Source organism: Amblyomma mixtum, chromosome 6 (genome assembly GCF_055824585.1).
Source record: "Amblyomma mixtum isolate Tamu chromosome 6, ASM5582458v1, whole genome shotgun sequence".
In the NCBI taxonomy this organism is placed as follows: domain Eukaryota; kingdom Metazoa; phylum Arthropoda; class Arachnida; order Ixodida; family Ixodidae; genus Amblyomma; species Amblyomma mixtum.
In genome coordinates, this window is record NC_143017.1 from 24,484,845 (window position 1) to 24,509,878 (window position 25,034).

The window sequence follows — 25,034 nt, forward strand, 5'->3', positions numbered from 1 at the left end:
TTCAGGGGGCACTTTGACTGTCTAAAGTGGGTAGAGGCGGAAGCGTTTTCCGCACCACCTTCGCTGTTTCTGTGGCACTGGTGGCGTCACATATATTTGATTACTAATTACTAAGTGATGGGAAATCACTAATTAATTGTTAATTACTGATTAATGCCTGGATACTAATTAACCGCTAATTAATGACGCTTAAGCTTCGCCTTTAGGAGTGGAACGCGACAGCGCGTTGTAGCGCTGCCAGGGAGTCCACAGAACGCCACCACCCGTTCGGCGCGATGCCTTGCCCTTTGAACGCAACGCTTTTTGAGGAAAGGAAATGGCGCAGTAATTCTCTGTCATCTCGGTGGACACCTGAACCGCACCGTAGAGGAAGGGAGGTGGGAGTGAAAGAAGATAAAGAGGAGCCGTAATGAAGAAAATGTAAATTGTATTTGAGGAAAGGAAATTACGCAGTAACTGTGTCACATATCTCGGTGGACACCCGTCAACCTTCAGGGGGGCACTTTTTTGACCTAAAGTGTGGTCACTGATGTGTGGTTAAGATGTTAAGCTTCGCCCCTAAGAGTGGAACGCGACAGCGTCTTGCAACGCTGCCCAGGAGTCCATAGAACGCCATCGCCCGTTCGGTTCTACGCCTCGCTCGTCGGTAAATTGGTGTTTGAGGAAAGGAAATGTATCTCTCTCATTTGTCGGTGGACAACCAAACCTCGCCGGAAGGGAATGGAGGAGGATGAGAGTGAGTGAAGACACCGTATTCACTAGACGCGCCTTTGTTCATTCCAAACCATCGTGCTGGCATGCTTCCGGCAGCCGAGCTGAACGGATCGCAGGGTCATGGGCTCCAGCGGAGCAGCGATAGCGGCCTTTGACGGCCGCGGAAACAGGATCGATGACTGCGGTGATAAGGATTACCAGATTATTTTGCCGACACTGCCAACAGGACGTGTTGTTTTCAACACCGTTTTTCTTCACGGCGACGTGCGAGCGAGGCCGTTCCGGGTCGAGGATTTCCGGGACGCCCTGGCCGAGACCGGTATGCTCCCCGACGTGGTCGCGTTGGGGGCGTACCAAATCAACCACGTGTGGGCGGTTACCCTGCGGAACACGGAGGCAGCAAAGAAGTTGCTCGCCTTCAACGAGCTGCAAGTTAAGAAACGCCGCTGCCTCATTATCGACCCCGAAGACCAGCAGGTAAAGCTGCGGCTACACTGGATGCTTCACGGTGTGGCCGACGACGACATCAGGACGGCATTCGCGGCGTTTGGCAAAGTGACCGACGTTACGCGTGAGCGGTGGCGGATACAAGGCGTCAATGACAAGAGCTCAACGACAAGAACGGTCCTACTGAAGTTGAAGCCCGGCTTGAAAGTGGATGACCTGCCACACCAGGTACGTGTCGCCGGAGAGTTGGCTCTTGTCGTAGCGCCTGGGCGTCCAATGCAGTGCTTGCGCTGCCATGGTACAGGCCACGTGCGGCGTGAATGCAAGGTTCCCCGCTGTACGAAATGCCGGCGGTACGGCCACGCGGATAATGAGTGTGTCCGCACTTACGCGGTGGCTACGGGCGGGGCGTCGAAAGACGACTCTGCGGAACTCCTGATGGATGTAGTCGAGGCTGAAGAATCAGCGAAAGGCATAGAGGAACCCGAACCGCAAGCAGGATTGACGGGCTCTTCGGGACCCTCCAGCAGCGATGCCGGACGCAAGCCTGAAGGGACAGAACCTACTAGAAAGGAGACGAAGGCGTCGAGCGGTGAAGTAAGCGTGCCAGCGTTCCAACAAACCGAGCCAGCGTCTCTGACCGAGGAGAACCTTGACCAGAGTGGCGCCCGCACGGCCGGCGTCCCTGCCCCAGCGAAGCGGCCACACGCCCAGACTGGAACCGAAGACGCCAAGGCGGAGGCCCCCAGCGTCGAAGAGCCGCCGGCAAAAACGACCCAAGGACGGCGGTCGTCCATCCGGCTACGATCAAATGTGTCGACGGAGAGGAGAGCCCTTGACAAGCCGCCCCCGCTGCCAGGCCTGGCACCAGCACCGGATGGCTCCGGTGTCAATGATGTCGTCTAGCCAAGCGCTAGACGTGAAGGGTAAGCACCATATCCCCGGCCTCTTTCTTCTGCATTAAAATGGCTCATGCGTTCCCCATGAAAGTCGGTACACTTAATGTCAGGGGACTGGCAAGTAAGAAGAAGCAGAGCCAGGTGTACCGCCTTTTAACTGAGCACGACATTGACGTCCTGGCAGTGCAGGAAACGAAAATTGACGGGGAAGAGCAGACCGGGGACATGGTGAGACGTTTCACGTCTAGGTTTTTTGCAGTTGTTGCCCACGCTGTAGGAACGTCTGCGGGTTGTGTCATCTTTGTAAAGAATTTACCGGGACTTGAGGTTCAGGCATATACGGCGTGTCCTTCGGGTCGATTTGTTTTGGTTGACCTCCTGTACGACAAAACATATTGGCGCATCATTTGTGTGTACGCCCCAAATGCGGTGGATGAGAGAACAGAGTTTTTTCAACGCGTACAAAAGCACTTCAGTTGTGAGAAATGCCTGATCGTAATGGGCGACTTCAATTGCGTCCTGAGAGGCTGTGACAAAACCAGTGCAACGGCATTTAGGGACAGAAGCACTGAAGTACTCTCAGAAATTATAGACACGTGCAACCTCGATGATGTGGCCGAGTGTTTAGAGGGCGAGCGTTGTGTGAGACTCACCCATTTTCAACGGTCAAGCCATGCACGGCTAGATCGCATTTATGTGTCACCGAGCGTTATTTCAAAATGCAGTAGCTACAATGTAGTACCGGTATCATTTTCGGATCATTGTTTAGTGCAGTGTGGGATAGGGACAAAGAAACGAGGAAATCAGTTTTCTTGGGAGATGTGGAAATTAAATAATAAGCTCATTACAGACGACATCTTTAGCAGGAAAGTCAACGAAGAAATCAGTAAATTAAAGCCGAGCGGGGAACTGAAAGTATGGCAGCAGTGGGAACTTTGCAAACAACAAATAAAAATAGCAGCAATCGAAAGGTCAAGCTGCATACGACAAGAGGAGAAGCGTGAGGAGGACAATTTAAGATCTTTACTAGCTAAACTTCTCGAAAGAGAAAGCGAAGAGCCTGGAAAATGGATGGATGACATTAGGAAAATAAAAAATAAGATTGAACTCTTTGAAGAAGAACGCTATCGTGGCGCACTGGTGCGGGCTAGGGCGCAAGATATAGCTGATGGGGAGACACCTTCAAAACGAGCGCTAGGAATGGAAAAAACGCATGCTCAACGAAACCACATTGAACAGATTGAATGGGGCGGGGCGTTATCTGGAGAAAGCGGGCATATCCAGCAGGCATTTCTTGAATATTATCAGGCGCTGTTTGCAAAGCAAGAAGTGGATGTGAGCGCATTCAAGGAAAAGTTTCTTGGCGCTTTGCCGCGATTAGATGACGAACAGAAAGAAAGGCTGGAGCTGTCGATAACTGCGTCAGAGGTCGAGCAAGCGATAGAAAATTTGAACCTGGGAAAATCTCCTGGACCTGATGGGTTAAGCGCCGCTTTTTACAAAGCATATAAACACGAAATAGTGCCAGTACTGACAGCAGTTTTTAACGAAGCCTACAAAGAAAATGAATTGCCCCCGTCTTATGGTAAATCACATACAGTGCTAATCCCTAAATCTGATGACGCAGAAAAGTTAAAGCAGGTCACAGCATATCGTCCTATCGCCCTCACAAACGTGGATTATAAAGTTTTCATGAAGATTTTAGCCTGTAGACTACAGTCAGTAATTCAGGATATAGTCGGTCCCCACCAGACGTGTGGGATCAAGGGACGCTCTATTGTTTCCAATATTCATAAAGCGAGGTGTGTGCTGGAATGTTGTGATTACACAAATAGCTGGGTAGCCATCCTTCAGCTAGATCTTGAGAAGGCATTCGATTGTGTTTCGCACGATATCCTGTTCTGCATACTCGACCATGTGAATTTAGGGTCCATTATTTGCGAGGGAGTGGCCTTGGCGTACCGGAGCTGCACGACAAGATTAATTGTAAATAAGAGTTTGGGGGCCCCCATTAGCCTGCAGCGTTCGGTGCGCCAGGGTTGTCCCCTCAGCCCTCTTCTATTCTGCATTTACATTGAAGCGTTGTGTTTGAATATCATAGAAAGTGAAAAAATTCGAGGATTCCAGCTACAGGCAGCAGAAGTTAAGCTGCTGGCTTATGCGGATGATGTCGCGGTGTTCACAGTGAACCGGGAAGGTATAACCGAGGCCGTGGCATGCGTAAAGGAATTCACCACGATCACCGGTAGTAAAGTGAATTGGTCAAAGTCCCTGGGGCTTTGGCACGGTGAATGGCCAACGAAGCCCGGTAATTTTGCAAACGTGTCCTGGGTGACGACCCCAGTAAAGTACTTAGGCGTCCCACTGGACGGTTATCGCGATAGCGATTCGTACTGGAAAGCACAGACGCAAGCCACACGTGAAAAGGTGGAAAGGTGGAAAGGGCGACACCTTTCAATTTTCGCAAGGGCCACAGTGTGCAATCTGTTTTTTATGTCTAGGCTGTGGTATGTGATGCAAGTGTTGCACTGTGCAAGGATGAACGTACAGAGACTGCACCGGATCTTTGCCGTTTTTGTGTGGGCTGCGGACTGGGAACGCTGCAGCCGGACCAATTTGTTTAGGCGGGTGAAGGATGGCGGCCTGAGTCTGGGACACTTATTTCTGCGGCAGATTGTAAGCAGATTTTGTTTTGTGCGCGATGTAAGCGATCCGTTTTTGCGCACTGTGTGCCAATTAAGGCTCGGAAATGCACTGCCGGACTTTGTTGTCACAACCGAAAGTTTCTCGGGACGTATTTTTGGTTACTTTAGAGAGGTTGTCGCGAGTGTTCGATTCCTGTCGGTTCGATTTTCGTATGAATATTTATCTTCTGTTAGCAGGAAAAAGTTGTATAAAGATTTGTGCGATGTAGTTCTTCCACAACCTATGTACAGGGCCTTATACAATGGAGGCCAGGGACGCGACGTACTTAAGCGTGTGAAGGCGATGCAGGTGCCGCCAAGTGCAAAAACTTTTTTCTTTAAATTACATACCGGAACACTACCAGTAAAGGAATTCTTGGAAAGGAAGCAGTTATTTCTACCTTGGGGATCACATTGTTTAATTTGTAAACAACCAGAAACAATAGACCACGTTTTTTTGCACTGTTGGGAGGGGGTATACTTTTGGGACATCTTGCAACGGACTTTAAAAAAGGAATTTCCGCTCGACGCTCATGGTATCCGGTACTTGCCTGTAGAGAATGAGGATGGGACACCATTCGACCTCATTATGCTAATGGGCCTCCATTGTATTTGGCGCTCCAGAATGGCAGGATATCATTGCGATCCTGATGCACGGCCAGCACGGATCTATTTTCGGGAGTGCATGCATAAGTATATTGAAGTTCAGAAACTTGCTCCTGAAGCTCCCGAGTGGCTCGAAAGAGTCGAGCCTTTGGTGACGCTTAAGGAGTTTTAAGATGACGAAGCCACGCACCCCCGGGCGGATAGTGTTGTTAATTATTGCTCATTGCGCTCTGTAAGTGTATTTGTGTACTGTATTTGTATTTGTGTATTTGTATGTGTGTATTTGTGTGTGTGAAGTCAGGCAATAAATAAAAAAAAAAAATGGTGGAGTGGATAGCGTGCTCGTCTCTCACGCCGAGGACCGGGGTTCGATTCCTGAGCTCGACCAATTTCTTAATCGATTTTATTTATTTATATGGCCTGACTAGTATAGCTAATTAGGCTAATTGGGTAATTAAGCAATTAACTAAGCTCAGTCCCACTTACTTGGAGTATCACTATACGATCCCTTCAATTGGTTGTATGGTTACTAGCCAAAGTGCCATTGGCCCCGTTTGAGATTCGCGCACTGTGACGTCACGACCGTTTCCACCAATTGAAAAGCGTGACATTTTCTGTCGACAACTGCTGCTTACAACGATGAGACATTAAAGGCTTCCGCCTTAATAAATCTTCAGCTGGAAGAAAGCGCTTGTGTTGTTCCAGTCTCTGTCTCTGTCCGTGTTTTTTTCTGCGCTTGTACGTGTCTGTCCTGTTATTCGTAGCAAATGCTAGTGCTGTCGAAAACACCAACCCTGAATGCGCACGAGCATACAAGCCAGCAATCACTAAGAGTCATGTCATCTTCTACAATGTATACAAGTAGTAAATGCCTCGACCAGCGCAATTTTGGCCAGTAGCGAAAGCACTATTACTACATGTCTCCAAAGGTCAACCTTGATGCGCGGTTGATCTTGACGGCCCGGAGTGCAGGCAAAGCACGTGATTCGCCAAGGAGAGGCGCACATGCGCGCTCTCGCCGGCTCGGCCGCTGTTATATCACGTGATTAGGAAACGACATGCTGAGAGAGGCGCAGCTACGAGCGCTAGCCACCTTCGCCGTTGTGGCACCAAGTGACTAGGAGAGGGTGTAACAGTTGCTACGTCCGCGGTTTCTCCTTCAGTTCCGCGATGGATGAGGCGTCCGCCGGACCAAACGTGTCAACTTTTCGGCGTCGCCTTAGAGCCATGTCCGATCATCTAGTCGATACAGCTCGCCGAGAAGGTGTACTGACTAGGAGGCGAGCTAAACGAGCCGCTGAAACCGAGGAGCAACGAGAAGCTAGACGTGCGAAGCAGCCAAAGTGAGCTTTCGCTCGATTTAACTATGTTTAGAAGAGTTAAACCTCGCCAATTTTTTATTGCGAAAGCAATGCTACTTTCACTTTCAGCTCCTCGCGTGGCGAGGCCGCGGTAGCTACCATTTACCTTTAGCTTGACCTCTGCTATGACGTCATAACATCTGCCGCAAAAACCAGGGGCCCAACTTGTTTCGTCGCGAGACGAGGCCGCGCTTGGTAGCTGCTGCCTAACTCCTGCGCCCGCCGTGCGCGGCGCGCCTAGCGGATTGGATTTGATTTGATTGGATGTGATTGGATTGCATTGGATTTTATAACCGATGCATCACCACAAGTCTAACCACGAGCACCACCACCAGCTACACTACCAGCTGTACCATGGCGTAGCTACTGATATTGCTTTCGCAATTACCGGGCTTAACCAAGCTAAGCCACAGCCAATTTTTGGTTAGCTCTGCAAGGTAAACGTTGTACTCATATGTGCGCCACTGCAGGGGACGCCTTCGTATTGACAGGAACGGCAGCCATAGCTTCGTCCAATCACTAACATACCACGAGAAGCTACCAAAACACCGGTTTATTATGGGCAACAAAAAATTGACTGCCCTTTACACACAAAAAATGTGCCAGAAAGAATTATATCCCGCGCCTACTGGCATGATGCCGTGCTACAGAATGTGCGAGCTCCTCTACGTTACAATGCGGGATATATCACGACATCTGAATCAAAACAGCACTTCACTTCTTTCCTTAGGCGACCATCACTCCCAATCAGCTTGGCAGCCTGAAATATCTTCGTGATGCAGGCCGGAGATTTATCAGTGGCAGTAAGCACACCTATCCCTCAAATGATCCTTCTGCTAACATTTGCCACGTTAGGTCAGTAGACCAACCAGATACAGCTTCAAACCTCCGCCGATAGAAAATCCCCGGGCAGAGGGCTAAACGTGCAGTAACATTTATTTTGTCTCCTCTCTCTCTCTCTCTCTCTCCACCACTGCGCGTCGCATCCTGGAAAGTATCAGTGTCTCTGAATATGATGGTACGTGCACTCCATAGGAACATCCCGCCGCTTGTAGGCGAGCGCCCACGTTCCGCGCATGCGCATGTCGATTGCGATTCCGGTCATCGTCAAGCCATTGCTAAACACCACCTCGCAGCGCTCGCCTCACTGAAGCACAATGAGTAGGTGCACAGAAGCCTCCATCAACAACCAAAGTGCCGCGAGTGCATTCCACTGTAGGAACTCCATACGCAGGATTTTTTTTTTTTTAATCCAAACTTTATTTCAAAAATATGCACATTCTTTAGAATGAGCCACAGGCCAAAAGCTAAAGAAAATAGCTTGAAAATGCCTGTGGCTCATCTAAGAGCCATTACAACATAATAAATAAGATAAACAAATTCATACAACGGTGGCAGGTGGCATACAAGCACACTATAGAAAGAATTTATATTTACAATTGAACGGATTGCTACACAGAGATGTAGTTTGAAACTAGAAAAAAACAATTAAAACTGAACAAGATGCATTTGAAAGTTACACACACTGCTGGGTTGATGACAAATGGGAAAAGGACACCGATACATGCACAAACTACAATATATGATAAGAAGTTATGGAATATTATTTACAAAGTACACTTTTAAATCATGTGGCCGGAGGTTATACATGCTAAGCTGGTTAGATTCGTAGCTGTTTAGAACATTAGGTATAAGAAAATTAAGTGCTTGTTTACCATAATTAGTTCTAGTGCGTGGAAGTTTCCATTTTGCAGTTGATCGGGTTTGAACATGCTTTTCTATGGGCTTTAACATTGCGATATTAAGCAAAAAATTACATATTGATGGTGAAGAAAATTTGAGATAGTATAATAGGCGGTACTCAAGAAAAATATTTACACGAATTACTTCATACTTAATAAACAATTCAGCCGTATGGGCAGTAAAACTGGCACCTTCGATAATCCTGATAGCTTTCTTTTGGAGAATTAGAATTTTCTGTAGATTTGTTTTGGATGTGGTAGCCCAAACTATGTGGCAATAGTTAATGTGTGATTGGAATAGGGCATGATAAATCATTCGTTTTATACAGGGAGGAAATTCAGTGCGGTACCGAGCAAGAAAACCAACGGAAGGAGCTAATTTCTTACGAAGATGTGTTGCGTGTGCGGTCCAGCTCATACAGGCGTCAAAAATTACCCCGAGTGATCTGAAGGTGTCCACTATTTCTATTTTATGGTTACCAAGTTGAAGATCATCGTTTAAGTTAATTTTGATGTTTTTAGGTCTGAAGAAAACAGCTTTAGATTTATTGGTATTAATAGACAACCCATTTTGAACGGACCACGCATGCAAAGTTTTAAGAACAGCATTACCGCGATTTAATAAATGATCTGTTGAGGAGCCCGTTAAGAAAATACTGGTGTCATCTGCGTACAGAATGAATTTAACGTCACTGTCAATGTTTACGAGGTCATTTATATATACGTTAAAGAGAAAAGCACCTAAAAGGCTGCCCTGAGGCACGCCACAGTTTATAGCCTGGAGAGTGGATCCATGTCCATCACAGAAAACAGCCTGCTTTCGATCAGTGAGGTATGACCGTAGAAGATGGAGACACATTCCTCGAACACCATACATTTCTAGTTTAGCAAGCAAAATAGTGTGGTTAAGAAAGTCAAAAGCCTTACTGAAATCAACAAAGATACCGAGAGTTAGACATTTGCGTTCAAAATTTTGCAAGATAAATTCTTTTTGTGAGAGGAGAGCAGATTCGGTAGAGCGTCCTTTTCGAAACCCAAACTGTGAATCTGTTAGCAAGCTGTGTTTAGTAAAAAAGCTATCCATTCTTTTTAGAATAATCTTTTCATATACCTTCGAAAAAACCGGAAGTACGGAAATCGGGCGGTAGTTGGTTAATACGGCTTTATTACCTCCTTTAAAGATAACTGTTACTTTGGCATTTTTCATTTCATTAGGGAAAATAGAGCATGAAAGGGACTGATTAAAAATGAAAGCTAGATACGGGGCTATTAGGTCTGCAACAAACTTCAGCGGTTTTATTTGCAGCCCATCATAATCCACACAGCGTGTTGATTTCAGATTCATTAATACTGAGAACACTTCTTCCGAATCCGTTTGATAAAAGACCAGTGATTCATTAGGCATATTGCTAATTGTACTAGTGGCAGGTTTTACATCTCCGGTTGGCTTAAAGGCAGTAAAGAAAGAGTTAAATTTCTGTGCAAGGGAGGCCCCGGATAAAAGCTCATTTTCGACAAATAGTTCACCTAGTGTTTTGTTATGTTTTTTGTGGACAAAAGCTTCATTCAAAACTTTCCATAGCTGTCGGGGATTGTGCTTGTTATTACTAACTAAGCGCTGCTGGTAAGCTTGCTTAGCGCGCCTTAGCTCACTTGTTAGATTATTACGATATTTTTGAATGAAACTAAATCAGCAGGATCCTTAGTGAGCATAAAACGCTTGAAAAGCTTACTTTTGCGGTTCATCATTTTCATGTGAAGGGGGGTTACCCATGGTTTTCGGATCTTAGATTTTTTAGTTTTTGTCTTCCATGGAAAGCAGCGTGTGTAGTGTACTTTTAATTTATTAAGAAAGTACTTATAGCATTCGTCCGGCTGAGAGTAATTGAAAATCGAGCTCCAGTCTTCAGAAAGTATTGACAGCCTAAAACGGTTAAGGGATTCTTCATTAATGCACTGGTAAGTAAAGACGTTATGTTCACAATTGACAGCAGGGGTTTGGGCAACAACAGAAGCGAATACAGCGCAGTGGTCACTAATATCCGAAACTATAGTTCCAGCACAATTCACATGCGAAGCGATGTCAACGATCAAAAGATCAAGTGTACTCGAAGAAGTAGCTGTAAATCTGGTAGGTGTGGTTATTAAATTCAAAAATCCATTGGACCAGACAGTTTCTAAAAAGGCACTGCTGTTACAACTATTATCTTCAATGTTAAGATTAAAGTCCCCACCAATCAGCGTAGATTTTTCCCGAGAGCAAAAGTCAAGAAAGGCATCAAAAAACTCAATAAAGGCATCAGTGCAACCTGACGGGGGCCTATATACCACTGAGACAATACTGTCAGCAATTTTGACTGTAAGTATCTCAAAATCATCCTTCATAACAGAAAACTCGGGTAGCAGGTCTGCTTTGAGACCGCTTTTCACGTAAATGGCTACACCACCACGCGTGCTTCGGTTCAAATAGAAAAGAGAATAATCAGGAAGGTTTATGAAATCAATTTCATGCACCGCCCACGTTTCTGTGAACAACAGCACATCAAAGCTATGTTGAAGGTGTGCTAAGAGATAGGGCAAGTGGTCAGCCTTGTTTCTTATCGAGCGAATATTTAGGTGTAAAGCTGAAAAGCTGTTTTCTATTGCTAAGCTGCTCTTAACTTCGTGCGGTAGGAGAAGCTCGTGGTACTGCATAATGTGTAAAAAGCTTAAGACAGCTGAGCGAGGTCCGCTTCAGATCGGACAACCACGACTGAATCACCTTGCTTCTTTCTGATAAGGATCCTGCCGTTTGCGTGCCAAACAAACGCATAACCGTGCTCCTTAGCCCAGTTCTTTGTGACAAAGAGAAGATTACGAGCGTGCTTTGTCAGGTTTTCCAGGATGTACTGGTCACTATTCTCGTCACTCAAGGCACGTTTCTTGGCAAACCATTTATCCCTTAATTCCTGACGGGCAAAACGAACGATGACACCAGGTATTTTGTCGCGTTTCGACGGCAGCCTGTGGATTGCTGTGACGTCGTGTGTGACGAGGGGTTCCAGACTCAGTGTTGCACCAATTTCATTTACTTTGTCGAGAAGAATTTCGTTATCCGTTTGAGAAATGCCATGAAACTCCAGGTTCAGCCTCCGGCTTCGCCACTCAAGGTCATTCAGTTCAGCTTTTAGTTCTGCCACTTCATTTGAATCACATTTGTTTTCCAAGGTGCTTACCCTATCTTTCAACTGCTTCGTTTCTTTTTCTTGAGCATCAAGACGTGTAGCAAAGTTGTCGAACTCCGCTGAGAGCAACTCAATGGAATTCTCAATCGAATCGACTTTGCCTGGTAGACAAAGGAGAGAGTTCAGTTTGCCATTTATGTCTAGAAGTACTGCATGTATGTCTGTTTCCAGCGAGACCGGAGACTCAGCACAGTTTTCTTTTGACCCACCTGGCTTGCATGAGCTGCACTTCCAATTTTTCTTGAGGGACTCTCTTTTGTTTTTGGTTTTAAGTGCTCCCTCAGCAACCCCGGAACACTGCCCCAAATGGAATAAGAATGCGCATTCAGTGCAAGCCAAGCGAGCAGAATCCCCAAGAAACACACCCCTGCAAGCACAGCAACGCGACATTGCAAGATACGTCAAACAGCAGCCACTGAATGCAAAACACTTCACATTGGCAGCAGCGGCGGAAAGTTGATACGAAAGAGGTGAATTTGAAAACTAACCTGCAAAAGTTCAAGAACGAAGGGTCAAACAGCGTCCCTCAGACGAGCCGCCGCCGCTGCCAAATGAAGTGTTCCGCCCACGCCGGGAATCAAGCAGATCTTGTCACAAGGAGTCGCCGCTATTGACGAACGATATCTGTCGATGATGCTGGCCCTCGAAAAGCGATGGTAATCACTGCATTGCACCCGTCTTGAGCTTGAAAAATGCAGATTACTGTACGGCCAAGGACCAAGTAGACAGGCAGCAATACTTTGGTGATGCACTCCTTGGGTCCACTGCCCATTTAAGTTGAGCAACCTGAAAACAAAGAAAAATAATAATTTCCGCCCCCCCCCCCCCGTACCATCCGTACTCCTTACATGCCGATGCGGTCCTTTAAGGCACGTGCGAGGAGCCAGTCAAGTGGAGGTTATAGCAGCGCTCGACCTCCTGCGACCATTCACCCATCCAAAGCCACTACAGCCCCACCCGCATGTTCACCGAATCTTCTGAGCTATTAGTAGCCTCCGACAAATCGCTCAACATTCGGCTGTTGTTCAGGCCGTAATTTACTCCGGAGCACAGCTTGCATAATCAGGACCATGAGTAAGCTTGCGCTGGATCCCGGGGTCTCCTTAATCAAGGGCACTACGATGTTCACCCTCCTTTCAACACAAGAGGTTCAAAGGGGAAAGGAGAGCGAAGACCCTCACTCCACGCACAGGCGCTCTCCTGACCTCGTTCTTGAAGCCAAGAGGAAAGTTAAACGAAGAGCCAGCCAGCGTAGCGCTCCTCCTCTTTTATGCGAAGCATATTACTAGAGCTACACTACAGCCCGTCGAGCGCGGCGGTGGAGCTACCATTGGCCTTTAGCGTGACCACGTGACACCACGTGACAACATGACGTCACAGCAGAGGAGAGATGGGCGGCCGGCTCGCGCGGTCGGCCGCGGCGGTGGAGGCTCCACATCAGAGGCGCGGCGGCTGACCACGTGACAACATGACGTTACAGCAGAGGAGAGATGGGCTGCCGGCTCGCGCGGTCGGCCGCGGCGGTGGAGGCTCCACATCAGAGGCGCTGCAGCTGACCACGTGACGCTACAGCAGCGGTTTAAAGCTGAGCTTGCCTCGCTCTCCGGGCACTTACGAGGCGGCCAGGTGTCGGGATGCCGCCTAGAAGCAGGGCTGATTTGAACGAGAAGCGAAAGCTTCAGCGTGCCACAGAGACCGATGAAGAGCGGGATGAACGTCAACCAAGGAAAGCCATGTATTACCAAGCCTAGTCATCAATATGCTTCGCATCTGACTAGGCCTAACCTTAGCTAAGCCTCAGCCATCTTTTCTGCTCAGCCCTACTCCACCCAAAGACAACACGAAAGCACAGACTGTGGGCATCACGCATCAACACACTTCTCCCTCTGCCTTTCATGAAGGGTCCCGCCACACTTTTGCTGAGTTGCCGACTACACAAACCCGGCTGCCAGCAGCACTTATAGCTCTCGTTCGGGCCACCCTGCACTATATTGTGCAATGCCAGTAATGTCTAACTCTCCCTTATAGTGTGGATGTTACAAAACTTCCAGATTCGGAGACGCCTCCGGTTCGGACGGTTTTGTCCCTGATCTTGCACTTGCTTCAAGCAGAAGAGTCAGAAGCCGGCTGAATCCCATGCCATTTTTTTTCTTTTTTGCAAATAAAGGTTTCCTCAAGACCACTAGTCGAGCGACAGTTGGTAAGATTGCCGGCGGCGTAGCCACACACACGCACGCTTGAACACCGGGAATCCCGCGACTTTCTTAAAAAAGCAACACGATGCTAATTCGAGCTCAGCGCGAAACATGTATATGGCTGCCGGTGTCGCTGCCACCATGCCAGGTGCCGCTTCTATCTCCGCCTCGTTGCTTCCGAGCGGTGTACCGTTGCTGCTGAACAAATGTGGGTGAGACGCTTTCTCAGGCACCTTCCATGGAAGCCCCGGTTTTTGGTCCGCACCGCCGGATTCAAGCTGTTCACGGGCAGGGCTCCCGTGCGCTCAACTTACCCGGTGGGCCGCTTGCTCCTCCCTTGGATGCGATATGTGCGAAACTGTGTACATTGTGAAACCGAAGGTTTTTCTCGTAGTGTGCTGCATCACGCAGTGATTTAACTGTTTCAGAATAATTTAGGAACCGTTACGTCTGAGATAAAGTCACCAATAAAATTCTAATAAGGAAAGGTGTCAGGCAGGGAGACACGATCTCGCCAATGCTATTCACCGCCTGCTTACAGGAGGTATTCCGGGGCCTGAAATGGGAAGAGTTGGGGATAAGAGTTAATGGAGAATACCTGAGTAATTTGCGATTCGCTCATGACATTGCCTTGCTAAGCCACTCAGGACAAGAACTACAAAGCATGATCAATGAGTTAGACAGGCAGAGCAGAACGGTGGGGTTAAAAATTAACATGCAGAAAACCTAAGTAATGTTCAACAACCTAGCAAGGGAGCAGCAGTTCGCAGTTGGTAGCGAGGTCCTGGAAGTAGTAAGAGAACATGTCTATTTAGGGCAGGTAGTGACAGCTGATCCGGATCATGAGAGGGAAATAACTAGGAGAATAAGTATGGGGTGAGGCGCATATGGCAGGTTTTCTCAGATCATGAATTGCAGGAGCACAGACCTTTGGGCTAGTTGGTTCATAGCAGACTCGTACAAGCGCAAAAAAACACGGACAGAGAAGAGACTTGGACAACACGAGCGCCTACTTTCAAGTGAAGGTTTATTGGTACACAAGCACAATTATATACACCTTGCTGCATGACGTCAAACTGATATCCCTGCCGACATCACGTGGCTGCTCCCAAAAACATTATTTCCTTTTTAGTCACTGTGACAGATGGTGCGCTGACGCAGGATGGACCGGCTTTTCTAATCAAATCTGCCTCTATTATCTCTCTCACATCCTGACAACTATGTTTGGTCACAATCTTGCATGCGCTGAAGACAGGTTTGCATGGTTCATTATTCTTTTCAGCACAATCATGACAATGTTCAGAAAGATTGCCGTCTCTGTAATTGCCTACCTTCCTCGTGTGTTCCAGTAATCTTTCATTCAGACATCGGCCAGTTTGACCGATGTACATAGAGCCACACGATAGAGGAATTTGATAAACCACACCAGAAACGCATGCTACAAAAGGATCCCGGTGCTTGATACCGCATGGTTCTTTAGGCTTTGGAAAAGGATTAGTCAACTTGACTAGTTCTTCCAACTTCTCAGGCGGCGAGAACACTACTCTGACGTCACTGCGTTTCGCAATCTTCTGTAGGCGATGCGAGGTGTTGTGCAAATAGGGGATGACTATCGTTCTGACCGCCTGAATGTTTTTAACAATGTGACTGTTTTTAGATACGTCGATGATTTTTTAATTTTATTACAAGGGTGCAGTGATTTTTCGACCACTGTCAGTCAGCTTTTAGTCCTTTTCGGTGAGTGTTTTAATCCTTTAGTACTGACGCATGAAATTCCAAGAGATGGTTTTTAGATTTGAAGCTAATTCTCACTGACAAATCCACGTGTTGGGAGTACCATCCAAGAGCTAACAAACCCCTCTTACCGTTTCATTCATCTCATACAAAACTTGTTAAGAGAGCAATCGCTAAGCAATGCCTCAATAATGCACTGAAAAAGTCGTGTTGCCATTCACTGAGCCATGGTTTCCAAAAGCAAGGGACGCGTCTTCAGTCAGCTGGGTATCCGACAAGCCTCATTGTATCCGTATCTGAAGGAATGTTGAAAGCAGTGAAGAGAAAAGACAAGAACCAGGTCGAAGTGAATAGAAACAGAACGGTAGTCATCCCCTATTTGCACAACACCTCGTATCGCCTAAAGAAGATTGCGAAACGCAGTGACGTCAGAGTAGTGTTCTCGGCGCCTGAGAAGTTGGAAAAACTAGTCAGGTTGACTAATCCTTTTCCAAAGCCTAAAGAACCGTGCGGTATCAAGCACCGGGATCCTTTTGTAGCATGCTTTTCTGGTGTGGTTTATGAAATTCCTCTATCGTGTGGCTCTAGGTACATCGGTCAAACTGGCCGATGTCTGAATGAAAGATTACTGGAACACAGGAGGAAGGTAGGCAATTGTAGAGACGGTAATCTTTCTGAGCATTGTCATGATTGTGCTGAAAAGAATAAGAAACCATGCAAACCTGTCTTCAGCGCATGCAAGATTGTGGCCAAACAAAGTTGTCAGGATGTGAGAGTGATAATAGAGGCTGATTTGATTAGAAAAGCCGGTCCATCCTGCGTCAGCGCACCATCTGTCATACTGACTAAAAAGGAAATAATGTTTTTGGGAGCAGCCACGTGATGTCGGCAGAGATATCAGTTTGACGTCATGCAGCAAGGTGTATATAATTGTGCTTGTGTATCAATAAACCTTCAGTTGAAAGTAAGCGCTCGTGTTGTCCAAGTCTCTTCTCTGTCGGTGTTTTTTTACGCTTGTACGTGTCTGCATGAATGGCAGTTTGCCAATATCCCTCAAGAGAAAGGTATACAACAGCTGTATCTTACCGGTACTCGTGTTGTCCAAGTCTCTTCTCTGTCGGTGTTTTTTTACGCTTGTACGTGTCTGCATGAATGGCAGTTTGCCAATATCCCTCAAGAGAAAGGTATACAACAGCTGTATCTCACCTACGTGGCAGAAATGTGGAGGCTAACAAATAGGGTTCAGCTTAAGTTAAGGACAACGCAGCGAGCTATGGAAAGAAAAATGATAGGTGTAACGTTACGAGATCGGAAGAGGGCGGAGTGGGTGAGGGAACAAACGCATGTTAATGATATCCTAGTTGAAATCAAGAGGAAGAAATGGGCTTGGGCAGGGCATCTAATGCGAAGGCAAGATAGCCGCTGGTCCTTAAGGGTTACGGAGTGGATTCCAAGAGAAGGCTAATGTAGCAGGGGACGGCAGAAGGTTAGGTGGGCGGATGAGATAAAGAAGTTTGCGGGGATACAGTGGCCGCAACTGGCAAAGGACAGGGTTAATTGGAGATACATGGGAGAGGCCTTTGCCCTGCAGTGGGTATAGTCAGGCTGATAATGATGATGATGATTACGACGTCTGAGATGCGGTGCTCTTTGACGATAACTAGTGAATTTAGCAAATAATATTCCGCAGACCACTGGCAGTAGCCTATTATCGACCATTTTCATTCAGATATCGCAGGACGAAATAAATTACGGATTATGAATAACTTCTTCCGCAAATGGCAGAAATGGAAGTGAACGTCGAACAGCCCGAATGCCAACAATGAAAATCAAATAGACTTCATACTGTGAGCTAATCTTGCATCGTGCGAGATGCGGAGGGGCTCAGCAAGATGGACTCTAGTGACCATAAGATGATATGGTGTCGAATTTGCCTTGAATTGAAGAGCGAATGGAAGAAGCTAGCAAAGAAGCCCATCAGCGAGTAAGCGGTAAGAGTGAACGGAGAAGAATTCAGGATATCTCTACAGGCCATATTCCACTTTCGCCGAAGAAGACTGTTCAAACAATAAATGATGCCATCACAGAAATTTGGACGGAGTGTGCAATAAAAGTAGGGGATCCGATATCGAGACAATACACCAGTAAGTTCTCACAGTAGAGGAAATATCTCATTAAGAAGTGCCAAAGCATAAATCCCCTAACTCAAGATATATAATAAAGTTGGCATAACTGTCAGAATTAATAAATAAGCTTAAAGTTCCTACAGAACGAAGTATAATATGGAGATAATCGAGCATGCCGCAAAAACAGAGGTAGCCTAAAAGTGCAAAGGAGGAAACTAGGCAAAGGAAAAACTCAGATGTATACACTAAGAGACAAGGAGGGCAGCTCCATATAGCAATATGTATAGTGATGGTAGCCGAGAAGTTCTAAGCTGATGTATACTGAGTAGCCGAAGTTATCAGGATGATAATGGCGGAAGAAGCGATGCAGAGGAATTCTACATCCCGCCGGTAACGCAACAGGAAGTAAAGAAAGAATTAGAATCAGTGCAAGCAAAGGAGCTCGTAAGGATCAGTTAAATGCAGACCTGTAGCAGCTTCTACGCAGCCTCCTCGACAGAGGGAGCGACTACCGAAGACTAGTCTCAACTCAAACAGATGCCTAGCAAGGTATAACCACAGGTACTCGACAGTCGTGTCGGCGGACGCGTCTTCGTGTGGATTTGGCGTTGTACTACTCCAGGACCAGCTATACGGCTAAAAACAGCCTGGAGCATATCCTTGCCGATGGCACTCTAAAACTAATTAGCGGTATTCGTAGATAAAAAAAAGAAACGTTGGCAGTTACCTAGGCACCACGATGCCTCGACAGGTTCGTGAGACGTCTCGTGTTTCTGTTTGAAGCATATTACAAGCCTCTCCTGCCACTAGATCGTGATCCTCTTTACTCTCTTCCACCGAGAATACAAAAGATTCAGGATACGTTCGATGAGGTACTCGTGCACGCTTATATGTCCCGGTCAAAACTATCGCTACTGGGAGAATTTTTCTGGGGTCAGAGGGTCAGAGGGATCAATACTTGGCTTTCCATTGGAGAACTGGCGAAAGCTGACGTCTCGGCAGACGTAGACCGAGCCGTTCGATATGGGCTGCCAGACGACACTTTAGAATGCATACGCTCAGTGCAGACAAAGTACCAAGACTGCGCATCGTTGTTCTAATCCTGGATGCAAGGATAGTCAACAAAGGACCGCCTACAGCCAGTTCTCATATTATTCTAAGCGCATCGTGGAAGCAACGCGGTTTGCAAGCCTTTGGTGCTGAAGGCTTCAGACTAGTAATTTCACGAGCGCTACAGGAATACACGCTTCACTGAGTCCGCGAGGGACATCAAGGCATCATCCACTGGCGCGCCAACGCTAAAGGGATGGTTTGGGGGCCAGAAATGACCCAAGAAATTGGAAGAACCGTGGCCGACTACCGAGCTTGTTCCGAGGAGCAGATCCAATTTTCTGAACCGATGATCCCAACCGAAATAACAAAGCTTCCATGAGAGGAAATCGGAGTTGACTTCTTCGAGGTGAAACGAGCTGTCTACCTTGCTGTTGTCGATTGTAACTCTGAGTACTCTAAGCTGGCATTGCTGCATCGAAGAACATCATCAAAGATCATCCAAGATCTGAAAAGCATTTTGACAAGGCACGAAATCCCAAAGAGGTAATATCGGAGAATAGGCCACAGTTGAACTCATTTGCTTTCATTTCTTTTGAAACTACAGCTTCAAGCGTGTCACAATGAGCCCTCGTTACCACAGGCTAATGGGGAATTTCAGCGTATGGCAAGGGCTTTGAAAACTGCTGAAGACAGTGCAGGATACCTCATTGCCTTGCTGAAGTAAGAAATTAATCCGGCACATACGGCTACAGTAGAGCACGACTGCTAATGAGCCGCCGCTTACGCTGACGAGTGCTGTAAATACCATCCGCGCTAAAGCCGCGAGCTGTGAGCTTTCTCGGGAAACACAGTATGAAAAATGAAGACAGAATTAAAAGCTTCATTCTGACAGACGTCATGATAATGTTTAGGCTATAAAGTGGCAGAGAAACAGATGCGCCAGTGACAGAGTCCTTAGTTCTTCCTCTACACCCAGATTCTGCTGATCCAGCTCGAAGGGCGAGCCGTACAAAGAAACAGGCGTCATCTGTTTCTTTTCCTGTACAGACAGAAAACCAGTCCCGTAACGGCCGAACAGCGCCGACAAAGCACCCAGCTTATGAACTCGTCCAGCAACGACAGCATGAAACAGAACAGAAGAGCATGAAACAACCGGCCTTGAATCCTCCTGGCAAGTTCATCATCTTTTCAAAGGAGTCACCGAACAGCACCCAAGAAAATGTACCGTCAAATGAAACTATTAACAACTCGGTAAAGGAAACTAGACGAAAAAAGAAAATCAAATAAAGTGCGCTGGCACCGCTGCTTATAGGCAGTTAACTATCTATAAAGCCGCTCGTGTTCCAATCAACATCGCATTAAAAAAAAAAAAACTCCACCTCGAATAGATTTATATCCAACAGACGTGAGCAGATATCCTTCCGTGAGACTTTTGCAGTCGCCCTATCTCAGCAGCACAAACAACCTCCGCTTTCACGGTGGTGAAGCCTACCCTGGCAACATGCCCGCAGTTCGTGCCGCTATCGCGCTACAGAGCCACCGCGAACCGCCTGCGTCAGTTTTCCTCTTCCTAAGTCCAACACTCATTATACAGCTAGACAGCTCCGCCTCTGCCACACCACCATGCTTGCCCGCAACATCGGGCGTTTTTCGGGCGGCTGCTATCCCACCTCACACTGCCGCCTTATCAACCGCTTGCTTCACGACTCGGACCAAAACAACATATCCTCTCCATCGGATTAAGTCTTCAGGGGACAAACCAGTCAATGATTTTATCTGTTGGGAATTACAAATATGACAGCCCTGATAGAAATGTTACATAAATGAAGTCCTTACAGCATCCCGGCACTACACCACTGGCACGTTTAAAGCCACTGACTACAAAATTGAATCACCTAGAAAATCGCTTCACGCGTCCTTCTTGGTCCTCCCAATGGCAGCAAAGATGAGTTACGACCGCAGGGTTCGCGAGACGTGGCTCGGGCCTCCTCCAAAAATAAGCCATCGAACCGTAGAGAGCGCACACATGCGTCTGGCCGTTTTTACGGCCGCGGGTTCTCGGACTGGGGCTCAGGGGTCTACGACGTGGTCTACACACGCGCAAGCCGGCGCTGGATGGCGCGACATGCGCACACCGCTATAAAAACCTTACCTCACAGCGGCGCCAACGCTCGCTCTCAGCCCGACCGGGCAACGCGCGTCGTAGAGATCGTGCAGGCCGTTGTTGACTCTAAAGCGCGTTCGAGCGCTCGGCGCGGATGCACTTCTGGGCCGAACATGCCTGGATGGAGTGCTATTAAACAAGAATCTGACGTCGTAAAGCGTTTGGGCACGTACCGGCGCGAACCTTAATTTTCGGTCGGGATTTGCAATAACACGTCACGGTTCATATAACAATAAAAAACAGCAAAGGAGAGCAGCTGTTGTATGTTTCCTCTGGCGAGAAAGGTGGCATTTATGGAGGCGACATGCCTTACTCTGTACACTGGAATTTTTAGTTATCTAGACGCTATTCCCTCCGGGCACTAAAAAGAGTCAGGATGCCGCTCGAGAGTGTGGCTTCAAGGGTATCAATCTTTTTTGCCTTTGTCTTTCGATCACCATCATAACGCTCGGGTCAGGAATTAACTTCTTGAGGTAAAAGATGCTTCTTAGGTGTCGTACACGGCTGCGGCCTCTGCATATGTCCTGCATAGTACTACCTTTCATTTTTCCCGCGGGAAGGACGGGGAGGACGAAAAACTTTATTAAAGTAAAGGGGAGTTGTGCGAGCTTATGTCTGGGGCCCTCATTCCAGGGTTCTACTGGCTTTAGCTGCCCTGCGGACCTGTTGTATGAGGGCCCGTTGATCTTCCAGGTTACCGCTGGTCCACAGCGACTTCCACCACTCAAAAGACGTGTTTCTGGTTTTGCCCGAAATCCACACGAAATGTGGAAGAGTGTAGGGTGGGCCTGGCACCACGGACAGGTGTCGGAGTATAATGTTGGGTGTATGCGATGTAGTCTATGGAGGTTTGGAAATGTGTTCCTCTGTATCTACCGCCAAGAGACGGCGTCTGGAGTGTAATTTCCTATCAGGTGGGTGAAGTGTCTACTTTGAAGACACTGAAACTCGAGGCGTTCATTATACCTCGAAGGCGGAGGAGTAAAAGGGGGCACGGTGTGTGGCCCCGCCCGGTTGATGATGCCACGAACTAGAGCATGTGCCCTCTCGTTTCCCTCCAGTCCCTCGCCTCCTGGGATCCAGGTGCTTTAGTGATGCTTAGTGATGGGTGTAGTACCCATGCGCTGGCTGACGTGCTTGGTAACTCTTCCTCTCAGGAAGTTTGGATACGCGTGTTGTGAATCTATCATCACATGAGCGCTTTGGCCTTGGTACTCGTAATGCCCTAATGGCAATGGCTACAGCGGTGCTCTGTGCTGGTGTTTCGACACTTACAGAAGCAGTGAATAGAACGGAGAATCGGTGGTCCACTGCCACCACTGCGTATTTGTCATGGTGCAGGTATGCTGCGGCGTCTACATAAACCACGTTCGGGGAAATGGCTAGGCGTCGGTGTAGGTAGGATGCTCGCGCTCGTCGTCTGCCTGTGTGAACGTCTTTAAGCATATTTTTCGGTATCGAGGCCACGCTGACGTAAAGCCTTTGTCAAAAGTTTAGAGCCCAGGGGATTTGCTTCTAAGCACTATTGTGGCGTTCCTGTAGCACTCATGGAAGTCCTACGTATCGGAGGGAGCAGGATAAAAATCCTCTTACCTTCAGGAGATTTGGCACGCTGAGGACGCATTACGAGCAAAGCAATGTGGCCCAGAAGCAAACCCCTGGGCTCTAAACGTTTGACAAAGGCTGTACTTCCCGTGCTGTTGCTGCAAGAGCAGCACCGCCGAGCCATTTAGCGCACCTGACGAAAGGCCATACTGCGCATGCGCGACGAGGAGTGACGTCACACGGCACACAGCTGGCGAGCCGCCGCCGTCGCTGCGCGGGTGACTCAGAGGTGCCGCCGCCGCGCTCACCAGTTGCGCACGCGCAGTAGCGGCGCATAGCTAGCGTACCGGGGCCGCGGCCGCGCGCTCTTCATCACCTCTGTCTCTGTCCTCGTTGCTTCCGCAATCCTCCAGGTTTAACCAGAGCTAAACCACTGCCAATTTTGTTATTCTAGAGAGGGTTGAGCATACAGTTCGCGGATGTCCGCAACTGTGCCTACTCGGCGTAGGATAGCTCGTCCAGCTTGAGTGGTCTGAGGTCTTAGTATTTGAGGTGCACGGATGGATTCTATTAGCGCCGTAAAGGTGTCGAAGACTTCCAGGGTGGTCAGATGCTCCGTTCAGGTGTTTTTAGGAAGGTTAAGGGCGGTTTTCTATACCCCCCTTTATGATGGTGTGAACTTGCTGTCCCTACGCGAAGGGAACTGTCCAGATATGTTGGTTACTTCACTACTTAACTGGAAAAGTTTGTAGAGTTTGCCGCGATAGCTGTGCTATTAGCAAGCCAAAATTGATTGGCACCATGCCTTTAATTTTGTTTGTCAAAGATTCGAGGGAGATCTTCCTTTTTCTTCTTTTGCTCTGATTGTATGTTTGATTGTATTCAACTCCTGTACATCAACACACTCTTGTAAAAGTTCCAGTTAGGGTCTGGCAGTATCCTCAAATAAATAAATAGTGGGCTGAGTCGGAGCACGCCGATCAAAGCTTGGCATTGCCTGATCGCTTAAATTAGGGCTTAGGAAATACGTCAGCAGGAGGCCAATTCTGCATCGTCTCTGCGGCTGCACTTTCAACTACATATCTTTCTGATAGCACATTTCGCAATACTCGTGTTCCTTAGTGTTTGCAATAAAATACTTGCACGTGCGCGGTGAAAGCGCAATATTTTCACGGCTTATGGGGACAGTTGAGCCGCTTAAGCAATATACACGGCGACGGCAGTGCAGACAGACCCCGAAAGTCAAGTTAAGGAAAGTACAAGATTGCACACGGTAAAAGGCTTTCTACCAGCGACTGCTCCGATAATCAGAACAAAACGAAGATGTCCTTGAACGACAAGGTGAAACGTCGAATAAATACAATTTGTCCAATGTTGCTACCGACTGGCGCTAGCTAAATGGGATTTCACGGCGTTCAGTTTCCGTCAAGTTACCATTCGGAGTGCGGCTCGCGTGTTCGGTCTGCCGGCTCCTCCTCCTGCTTGGATTCCGAGTTTGCGTATTATCTGGCCGCTTCGAACCAGAAGAGTCAAACGGCCTGTCGAAGATGCCATTAGTAGTGTAAGTCTGCACGCGTTTCTCCTAGCCGCCACAAACTTGAGCATTGAAAGGCAAGCTGTCACACTGTATTGCGTTTATGAGCTTCACAACGAATAACACGGTCCACCATTACCAATAAAGTTCAATTCAGAAAAGCGAAAAATTACGGGTGCGTACCCCACTTCAAGGGCGAGTGATCAGTACTAGCAGATTCGAGAAATCTTTAACGAAGTGATGACGCAAAGCATAACGAGTTTTGTTATGATGTGTTCACGGCAGAGTGTTAAGTGACGAGAACACGTTTTAACTGAGCTTGGTCAATACATTTACTAGCTTGGTCTTTCCCGTTTCTAGCATCCTGATAATGCTTGCTTTGTAGTCCGGCGAATTCGTGCATATAGGCTGAATCGTTTTTACTCTGCACTGCTTTCTGAACTCCAGACCAGTATTCGCGTTTCCTGAAGTTGACTGCATTGAATACGTTTCGGGACTTAAGTCCTCTAATCCGACGTCGGAAACGCATGATATCGATAGTCAGCAAGTACGACTGGCGGGGTGCGATCGAAAACGGCATGGGAGAGCTTGACGAAATTCAGGATGTGTACCTGAGAGGCGTTTGGCGGCGTCTTGTGGCGCCCGCACCTCCCACCCCACTTCACAGTAAGCCGCATTTAATATTCTATCTGTGAAACGAAAATTTTTGTGAATGTATATTTTGCACACATATGCAGATGCACAATTGTCAAGTGCCTCTCTGACTTTTTTTGTACATTTTCATACAAAATGGCTCAACAATTCGGCGAGGGGGGGGGGGGGTCTTTGTTCACCTAAAGTGCGATGAGGTGAAAGCCTTTAGAGCGGTGCTGCTGCTTGTGTCCCTGATGTGTGTTTAAGATGTTAATTAAGTACACAATGGTTTGTGCATCTTAAATGCTGGAGACACTGGAGGGCGTTTGGGAGGCATCCGTCTGATTCGACGCCTTTCTGTAAACACTCTCCA

At 47.5% G+C, this 25,034-nt stretch overlaps 1 protein-coding gene across 1 annotated transcript; it reads left to right on the forward strand.

Moving 5' to 3' along the window:
- Positions 1-799: 799 nt before the first annotated feature.
- On the forward strand, positions 800-4,973 carry LOC149338433 (uncharacterized). Its single transcript, XM_089547649.1, has 2 exons — positions 800-2,087; positions 2,171-4,973. Exon 1 carries the CDS (start codon positions 835-837, stop codon positions 2,065-2,067), a length of 1,233 nt encoding a protein of 410 aa, XP_089403775.1. The 5' UTR covers positions 800-834; the 3' UTR covers positions 2,068-2,087; positions 2,171-4,973.
- Positions 4,974-25,034: the final 20,061 nt, after the last annotated feature.